Below are 9655 nucleotides of genomic sequence, written 5' to 3'. Positions count from 1 at the left end.
GCGCCATGCGTCGGCGCGGCTCGACTCTTACCCAGTCTAGGCCCCGTCGTCCGGAGGAGACTGCAGGCCACACAGTTGCGGGCCAGCGGGGCGAAGCACTGGGTCTGCAGGCACTGCGTGGGTGCCGGCCGGTCCTTGCCCCGCAGGCTTCTCCGCCCTCTCTGCATGCTGCCAGAGCCTCTAGCCTTCTGCGCGCACCCCCGCCGCCGCCGGGACCAAGTCTGGGCTCTGCTGCCCCGCGGGGAGGAAACCGGGCGGGGCGCCACCCACCCCGCCCCAGCCCGCCCTCCTGCCTGCTGGAGTGGGACCACTCTTAGCCCGTGGACCAGCACCCCAGACCCTCTGTGGTTTCTCCATTCAACCATCACCCCTAGACAGCCATGGGGCGGGCCCTATTCTGGGTGCTGAAATCAGGCTGGGACTGAGACCCAGGGGCTTGATCTTGGGGCACAGAGATGGGCCCCTTAAGCAGGACACAGAGCGCTGGGGTGGCGTCCCCAAGGCCAGCCTGTAGTCCCAGGCCATCCTCTCCAGTCCTCTTCCCCTTCCTGCCTCCTCCTTCAGGGAGCCCTCCTGTCCTTCTCAGGCAGCGCTGGTCAGTTTGTCAAACACAACCGGGGCGCCCACATTGTCCCAGGCCCCCTGGGGGACTCCTACACCAGGAGGTGGCAATGGGGGAGGTAGTGCCTCTCCGCCACAGCATCACTGAAGGTGATCCCCACGGAGGGGACAGGGAAACTTCATGGACAGGGCAACTTTATGGACAGAACGAGCAGGTGTTTGCTAGATGGAGTGAGGTCCACTGGAGCAGGCAGTGTAAACAAAGGCCTTCCGCCAAATCCAAAGGCCAGGTAGTGCTGGGACCAGAGGGCGGGGCTGGGTCTTTGACTGAGAGAAGCCAAGACTCTGGCTGCAAGGGCACTGGGGAGCCATGGAGGGCTTTCAGCAGGAAGTGTCCCAGTCAGACCTGCCTGTTAAACACTGGCTGGAATGGAGTGCGTAGATAGGGTGGTCCAGGGAGCTCAGTCTCTAGCTCTCAAGCAAGACGAAGACTCAGACCAACCAATAAATAGACAGACCAAGGCCCAGCAGGCGGTAGGCAGCCCACCCACCTTGACTTCTTTTTCCCAGGGCTGTGTGTGTTCAGGCTGCTCACCCTTGTGTCTCATCGAGGCCCCTCCTGTCTGTCTCTTGTGTTTGGGGCAGCCCCACCTGACTCTCACCTGTGTCTCTCGGACCGAATCTCAGGCAGACACACAAGCCCCCTTGGCCTTCCTGGACAGATGCTGGACCCCCTACTTGGAGCGGCGGGGGGCCAGGGCTAGCAGAAAGCCTCAGGAAGGAGCATGGACTTGGTGCCCTCGTGGTGGGCCTACCAGACCCCGAAGCACTCAGGGCTGGAGGTGCACAGAGGAAAGAGTAACTGTCCAGGGGGCAGGGAGGGGGCTCAGGGCCAGGACTAGATCTTTAGCGGCTGAAGCAGGAGGGAAACCTTCCAGACAGAAGGTGGGACGGACAAGTTCACAAGCAAGAGAGGGGCAAGGGGAAGCTTGCCCTGGGGACCGGCTTGGCTGCTGCCTTGGGGGTCCAAGGCTGCGGATGGGCAGGGCCAGGCCTCGCCCCGAAGGCCCTGGGGGAGTGAGGAGCCCCAGGAGGTACTAGAGTGGGTGGGATTCTCTGAGCTGTGCCTTCGACGGGACCCTCTGCCTGCTGCTGTGCAGCTGCAGCCTGGCCAGGGTGGGCAGCGCAGCAAGGAGGCTGGCACCACAGCCCAGGGCCGGGGAATGAGCCAGCAGTTGTTTCAGAGGAAAGAGGGACGTGATGGAATGAGGGGAGCAGGGCTAGGCCCCCCCCAGGTTGCTTGCTCTGGAAACCCTGAGACAGCCGGCCTGCAGGAGCCCGGGGCCCACTGCCTCTCCATCCCCTGCCCATGGGCCAGCAACTCTGTGGCAGGAAGGTGTAGGCGGTGGGGCAACTGCAAAGGAGAAGTGGGTCTGGGCTGGGGGTGTGGGTGTGAGTGTGGGTGTGTGTTGAGCGGGTGGGGGAGCCAGGAGCCTGCACAGGAGCCAGGGCAGGGCAGGTCCTCCTAGAGGGCAGAGGGGCGGGGGCAAGACAAGAAGACTGGGTCCCCCTCCCCACCCCATCACTACTGATGCCGCTCTTACCTGTTAGCTGTGGGACAGCCGAGCCCTTAATAGCATTGGGCATCTCTTCTAACCTCTGTGTGTGCATGCTCTTGGCAACCCCATGGACTGTAGCCTGCCAGGCTCCTCCGTCCTTGGAATTTCCCAGGCAAGAATGCTGGAGTGGGTTGCCATGCCCTCCTCCATCCAGGGGCTCTTCCTGACCCAGGGATCGAACCTGCATCTCTTGTGTCTCCTGCCTTGGCGGGCTTGTTCTTTACCTCTGTGCCACCTGGGCAGCCCCTTCTTTGAAGCTGGGTGCCGGACAATTGGGCAGGGGGAGCTGAGTCTCAGGAACCTGGGGGAGAACCTATGCCTGGGGGATGGGAGGGCCAGGTCTGGGGTCGTGTACACAAGCCACCCCTGCACGGGCGGCCCTGGGCCTCTGTCTTCCTGCGGCCGCTCTGACCCTGGCGGAGAGCAGAGGAGGTGACCGGCAGGGCCTCGGGCCATTCGGGGAGAGTGGCGCCTGGTGGCGCAGGCCTCCTGGAAGGAAAGAGGTCCTCACTGGACACACAGGCTTCCTGGGCGCCTCCTGCGTGCCCGCAGGGGCCTGACTCCAAACCTTTTCACTTTTGCTTCCTAAATAGGGAAGCCGGGAGACCTTGAATCTCTGTTTGGATGACTTAGGGGTTAAGAAATTTCGGGACTTTCCTGGTAGGCCAGTGGTTGAGACTCTGAGCTTCCACTGTAGGGGGCATGGGGTTGAATTTCTGGTCAGGGAACTAAGATCCTACATGCTATGTGCTGCCAAAAAAAAAAAAGAGAAATTTCACCATCAGACCATATGGTAGAAGTTTATTCCTCAATGTATTTTTTCATATCCTCTGAAGTCAATTTATTACTTTTTAAAATTCACCATCTGTATCACTTTTTAACTGTGAGATTTGACCAAGAGGGAGGGTTAAGTTTCTAAAATCAAATGTGGTTCAAGCAAATGTCCCCTGTGCTCTTGACAGTTTTTACTTTAACTTGGTATCATTACTCTATGTATGCACAAGTAGAAAATTAGGAACTTTGTTGCTGAAAAACCCTTCTAATTGAATCTATTAGTGTTCTCAAGTTTTAATTCACCGAGTTTTTTTTTTTTAATGATTAATTTGAATCTGTCAGGGAAAACAGAGTCTCCTTTGATCTGTGTCCCCCAAAATACCCCCCAAAACACCCTCCCCATGGTTCTGACACAGGTGCTATCATGATGTCATTTTTTTTTCAGATGGGGAAATAGGGACTGTGAGGGGCAGAGGGATGACCCTGCACCTACGGGGGTGGGGGGGGGGTGCAGCCCTGGCTGGGGTCTGTGTCCAGCTGAGCATGAAGTGTGGCCTGTGCCCTTCAAGCCTCAAGGACAGGGTGGGGAAGTGAGGACATTCTGCCTGGTGGATAAGCTCAGTGTCAGGGGTGTGGAGAGGGGAGGCCCCAGGGGCAGAGAGGCCCAGCCCCCAGATCTGGATGTGAAAGTGCTCTGAGACCTGGGATGCCTGTGTTCTTTACTTAAAAATTAGTTTTATTTGTAATTTTGTGACTAATATCTGAACATGTTCTCATGAAAAAAACCCTCATACAATACCGAAGTCGATGAGTAAGAAGGGGCATTTCTCTGCCGCTCCCCAGAGGGGGTGTGTTTTCACTTTGTTGAAGTGTTTCATCCCAGTCTTATTTTTATGCCTTTACATTCTCGTGTACAATCAGGTTTTGTGTTTCATAGAGAGAGCGGCCACGGGCTGTGATGGCCTGTCGGTCTGAGTGCTTGTGTTGGCTCTCTCGTGTCTTCTTTTTTGGGGCCAAACCACATAACATGCAAGGTCTTAGTTTCCTGACCCGGGATCCAATCTAGGTCCTGGCAGTGAAGGCGTGGAGCCCTAACCGCTGGACCACCGGGGAATTCTGTCTCACTCCATCTCATTTTGTCACAGCGGCCAGGGCCCCCAGAGTTGAGATTCCCTTTACCTTTCTTTATTTTGGGGCTGCACCAGGTCTTCTCTACTGTGAGAGGCTTCCTCTAGTTGCGGTATGCGGGCTTCTCACTGCGGCGGCTTCTCTTTTTTGTGGAGCAAGGGCTCAGTACTTGTGGGACGCAGGCTTAGTTACTCCTTGGCGTGTAGAATCTTCCTGGACCAGGGATTGAACCCATGTCTCTTGCCTTGACGTGGGGATTCCTATCCACTGTGCCTTCAGGGAAAGCCCTCCTTTGCTTTTCTCATGTATTGGGTTGGCTAAAAAGTTTAGTTCAAACTTTTGGCCAACAGATGTCATTTTAGCTCTGACGTCCAAGACACTGCCAGAAAGTCTCCTTTCCCACCAGGGAGAATGGGAAGGGTGTGATGTGGGGCCTCTGGACATGGGGAAGGGTTGGGAGAGGCAGGGAGGTCAGCTCAAAGTCCTGGTGAGGCCAGAGGTCCCTGGGACCCCTCTCCCCTTGAATCCAAGTTACACAAGGTGAGACCTTGGAACAGAGGGACAGAGGTGGGAGTGCTCCCTGAGGCTGCCTGTCCAGGAAGCAGTTAGGAAGTCCTCGCCCAGGCTCCCAGGCCCCTCTGCCTATCCTCAAGGCCCCATCCCTCCCCCCGCTACCAATCACACACGTGCAGCCCCAGCAGATCTCTCAGCCTGGCCCCAGGCTGGGGGGTGTGGGCCTCCATGTGAGGTCCGAAAGGAGACCCGGCCCCTCAGCCTCACAGGGAGAGGAGGCCCGCACCCTCTGGGGCCAGGCCTACAGGTACATAAGGTGGAAAGAGATGCTGAGACTTGGCGGGTGGGGCAGACGGGGAGCAGGACCCCCACCCAAGGGGCCAGCTGTCCCCAGGCCTCATTCAGGGCACCGCCCAGGAGGGACTGGGGATGTACCATGGGTCAAGCAGTGTTCTAGGTTCTGGGGCAATAGCAGGGAACCACAGAGACACAGACCCAACAGTGAGACCACAGAGGAGGCGAGGAGGTGAGACATGCTAGGGAGGAAATGTCAGGAGCGCAGGGCGGCCGGGAGGGCCGGAGCCTTGGGAAAGGCCCGGTGCGACCTTGGAACAGGAGGACAGAGGTCCAAGTGACCCTGAGGATGTCTGGGGAGGAGCGGGCGAGGCCTGGGGACCCACGGGCCACAGCAACCAGGGAGACGGCGGTGTGCACGCCCACCGTGGCCTGGCCCTGTGCCCCCTGCCTTGACCTGTGGGGGAGGTGGTGGCCTCGAGATCCTTCCTTTGCAGAGAACAAAACAAGCTCAGGAGGAGGGATGAGCCAGGCAGCCCCGGGCCCTAAGCCTTCCTGCCACCGCCCCTCCATAGCACTTCCGCCGGTTGATGACATCGGCGGTGGTCGGGGGTGGGGGGGTCTAGTCCAGCAGAGAGGAGGACCGAGAGCTGGGGTCCCCTCTCAGTCTGGCCGGGCAAGGCTGTTACCCAGTCAGACCAAGCACCCGCTACATGTTAGCTGCAGAGGCCCCCCCAGATGTCTCTGGCACCCCCCCCCCGACACCACAGGTCACGGGCACCAGGGATGGCCACCCGCTGTCCCGCCCAGAGCAGCTGTTCAGGGACCCCAGCCCCATCCCTAGGGTCACACTCGAGTGGGCCTCACAGCTTCGGGGTGCAGCGAGCTCCGCAGCCCACCCCCTCAGCCTCCCCAGGCCTCGCCCCGTGCCCCATGTCTGTGAGAAGTCCTTTCACAATGATTCTCTGCTTGCACGCTTGCAGCCCCAGGGGAGACTGAGCGGGGCGGGGGCGGCGGGGGAGGGGTTAGGTGAGCAGGCATCTTCTGGAAAGGGTCCCTTTGAGCTGGAGTCCTTCCAGGTAGGCCTGGCTCAGCACCCGGTGTGTTTGGGGAGGGACATCCCACAGCGGGGCTTTAGTTCAATCACCTCCTGCGCTCATCTCACCCTCCACACCCCTGGGCACAGCCAGCCAACCACTCCCCCCGCAACCCCCGGGGCCACCATCTGCGGAGGGCGTGGAGGGCCAGACCCTGGCAGGTGCGGTGCCTGGCCCTTGGGTTTCTCTGAGCCTCCCGAGGACCTCGCCAGGCTGCGGGGCCCGGGGGTGGGAAGTGAGCCGCTCCAGGTCATGCTGCAGGTTGGCCGCAGACCCTGAGGCAGTGGGACGCAAAGGCCGGGTCCTTTCCCACTGCATCACTTCCCCTCTGTGGCCAGGCTGCTCTGTCTTAGCCACAGCCCCAGGCCGCCCCTGCCTCTGCTCGCTGAGGGGTGGCAGAGACGCAGGTGCCAGGCTCGGAGCCCCCTCCTGGGCTGGGAGGGGAAATAGTGTCAGCCCGGGCCCGGGATGCCTGGGTCTGGGTTGCCTTCTACAGAGAGCCTGAGACCCTGGGGCCTGGGCTCGAGGGCGGCCCGCAACCAGGTGGCCTGAAGACCCAAAGAAACCTGTGCCCCTGAGCGTGCCCTGCCCCTCTGGCAGCCTCAATGCCTCACCCTCGTGGTGTGGGGCCCCGATGCCCCCCTCCCTCCCCTGTGTTCTCAGGGAGCATGGAGCCTCAGGCTGCCCACTGCCTTGGACCTGCTGCCCAGGGGTCCATGCCCACCATCAGTAACCACCTCCGACGTGACCGCCCGTGACTGTGGCCAGCCTGAGGTCTTTGAATAGCTTTGAGGTTTTTTTTTGTTTGTTTAACATCACAGCTTCTCGCTCTCGGTCCTCACAAGTGGTTGGAAGAGAGGCATCAGTTAGCCTGACCCCAAGCTACAGACGAGGAAACGCAGGCACATCGAGCATGAGAGTCAAGGGCAGCCTTTCCCATCTCCCTCCCTGGCACCAGGCACCTGTGCTGGGCACCACAGGGGCGTCAATACAGGCCCTCCTTCACTTCCCTCCGTCACACGGGCTCCCAGACAGGGTCGCTGGCCTCCACTCGCTGGCTGGCTCCCGGGCCTGAGGGCTCAGCTCCACTGTGAGGCAGAGGCAGGGTTCCAGGGTTCCGGGGCCCCCTCTGAGCTCGCTGGAGCCTTGACAGCATGGAGCTCCCCCAGCATTTGGAAGGCTCCCAGGTCCTCGGCTGGAAAATGTGATGCCATTTCTCTTGTTAAATGGCACCAGGTGGCGAAGAAAATGTGGCACAGGCACCAGAGAGAGAGAGAGGGAGAGAGAGCCCCGTGTTGGCTGGGGGCGGGGAGGGGGTATGGAGGACCCTATTTGACTCCATCCCAGATGTGGCAGGCAGGGCGTACCCACACCCCTGCTCGCTCCTGCTTGGACACCTCGGCCGTGACCCTCCGCTCCCCTCCAGCAGCCCTGCGGGGCCCCAACCTTTATGGCCCAGGCTCCGAGGGGCTGAAGACAAGGCTGGTTTCTAGGACCCCAGGTCCTTCTGGGAAGCTGACCTCCTGAGCCTCGGCTGATCCTGTCCATCCCTGCGGAGACCCATCCCCACCTCGGCACAGAAGGGGGCCTCCCTCCCCAGATGCAGAGGGAGTTCTGGGCTGGAGCCCCAGACTCCTACCCTGCTCCCTGCCCTCCCCTCCACGAGGCCTGCCCGCCCCTGTGCTAACGGGCCCCAGCAGGTGGGAATGGCTCTTCAGGGCGCTTTCTCTGGCACAAGGCCCGCGTGTCCACCATTTCTGGGTTCTCACTGCCCAGTAGACATGACCACACCTCTGTTCAATGATTGGGCGCACAAGAGAACAACCAGAGAGAAAAAGCAGAGCACTGGGCCCAGGGCTGGGCTCTGCCTTCGATTACCTGTGTGGCTGTGGGTATGCCTCTGATGACAACAGTCTCGGTTTCGTTAAATGTAAAATGGGGAAACACTGTCAACTTCACACAGGTCTGCGGGGAGGGCGGGTGGCAGGAGCGACTGTGAGAAGCGCTCGGTAAAGCGTGAAGCTCTGCGGAGGTCGGGGTGACGTCTGAGACCTGAACCGAAATCACCGCAGCTGAGGTTCTCGATGGGGGGGTGCCTGGAAGACCAGCCAGGCCTCGGCAAACTTTACTGAGCAAGCACAGGGGTGGAGAGGAGCCCAGGGAGAGGAGAAAGGTGGGTCCCACCCTCATGACTCCTGCACCGAGGTTCAGGTTGGCCCATCCGTCAGTGAAGTGCGTGAGCTGCGGCTGCCATGGCGACATCAAAACAGAGGCCCTGCGGCGTTGGCACTGCCCAGGGCATCAAGCAGGGCCCGTCCCTCTGAGGCCTGAGGATGGAGGGGGGCTGGGAGGGCACTGGCATGCTCCAAGGAAACCAGGACCTAGCTCTCTTCCTCTCCCACCAGACCTCCTCCTCACCCAAGCTCCCACGGGAGTGTCCAGCCGGCCACAGGGGCACGGCTGCAGCTCACACCTGGCTGCCAGGGTTTCTGCAGCCTCATTCAGCATGGCCACAGATTCTAATTAGACCCCGAGAAGAAGGAAAGCGGCCGTCTTCACACAGTCTCTTGCGGCCAGCCCAGAAACCCGCCCTCGGTCAGGCTCTCTCACTCAAGACTTCATGGTGTAATTCCTGGATGTGCACCAGCTTTGTAACTTAGCTCTGCGTGATTTCACATAATAGTTCAAGTGTTCGTGGAGTGCTTACCTGGCGCCGTGCAAGCATTCACACATTTACTATGAAATGCATGGAGCACAAACAAGCGCAGGAGTAACACAATACACCTCAGGCGCCTCACCTTTACCACCATGTCCCTCAACCCTTACGATGCCAGCAAGGTAAGCTGAACAATCTCCATCTAACACCTGGAGAAACTGAGGCTCCGCAGGTCCCATAAGAATGGCAAGGCCAGGATGTGCTGTCGGACTAGGCTCATAGAGTTCAAGCTCCCACTGCCCAACTCTTTTTAAAATATTTATTTATTTGGCTGCACCGGGTCTTAGTTGAGGCATGAAGGGTCTTTAGTTGTGACATGTAGGATCTAGTTCCCTGACCAGGGGTCGAATCCAGGCCCTCGGCATTGGGAGCGCAGTCTTAGCCACTGGACCACCACGGAAGTCCTTACCCACTCTGACTCTTAACTGTTTGGAGTCAAGTTTCCTCATCTACAAAATCAAAGTGGTGGATGAGTTCAGTGATGTTCAAACTTTTAGCCATGAACCCTTTGTTCAAACGAAGTCTTGAGAGGAAAGACGTCAGATGGATGAAGACTTGGGGCTCTGCTGGGGTGGGCATGAGAGGGGTGGGGGGCTGGAATCTGACCAGCTGGACTGTCCCCGCTGCCTCCCCGGCACTTCCTGTTGGAACACGAGGACTCTGGGCCCTGAGGGAACTGCCCGCTGACCCAGGCCTGCCAAGCCTTGGCACCGTCTCCAGCAACAGTGACTGTCAGCCTGGGCACCCAGCCGTAGGGGAGGGTGGCCGGGGGCTGGGGGCCTCACAGGTCCTCCAGGGAGGGGTTCTCGGAGCCCCTCATCAGGGACAGCAGGTTCAGGGCCGAGACGCCAGGCACGTGGCCCGCGCAGATCTGCAGCAGGCGGACCAGGCGCTGCGCCATGGCGGCACGGAAGTCTTCTATCTGCAGAGGAGGAGACAGGACCCCAGTGAGG

General features: G+C 59.7%; 2 protein-coding genes across 2 annotated transcripts in view; both read right to left on the bottom strand.

The window, feature by feature from the left end:
- Positions 1 to 219, bottom strand: part of TNFRSF13C (tumor necrosis factor receptor superfamily, member 13C) — a 2102-nt gene extending 1883 nt beyond the window's left edge. The window contains exon 1 of the mRNA XM_010843695.1: positions 32 to 219. Within this exon, the coding sequence (XP_010841997.1) occupies positions 32 to 167 (136 nt within the window). The 5' untranslated portion in view covers positions 168 to 219. The remainder of the gene's footprint in view (positions 1 to 31) is intronic.
- An 8728-nt stretch (positions 220 to 8947) lies between these two features.
- CENPM (centromere protein M) overlaps positions 8948 to 9655 on the bottom strand; it is a 12178-nt gene continuing 11470 nt past the window's right edge. The window contains exon 6 of the mRNA XM_010843672.1: positions 8948 to 9624. Coding sequence (XP_010841974.1) covers positions 9484 to 9624 — 141 coding nt within the window. The 3' untranslated portion in view covers positions 8948 to 9483. The remainder of the gene's footprint in view (positions 9625 to 9655) is intronic.

The sequence above is a fragment of the Bison bison genome, unplaced genomic scaffold, assembly GCF_000754665.1.
Source record: "Bison bison bison isolate TAMUID 2011002044 unplaced genomic scaffold, Bison_UMD1.0 scf7180017864184, whole genome shotgun sequence".
Taxonomy (NCBI): Eukaryota; Metazoa; Chordata; class Mammalia; order Artiodactyla; family Bovidae; genus Bison; species Bison bison.
This window is presented reverse-complemented; position numbering and strand designations above follow the sequence as displayed.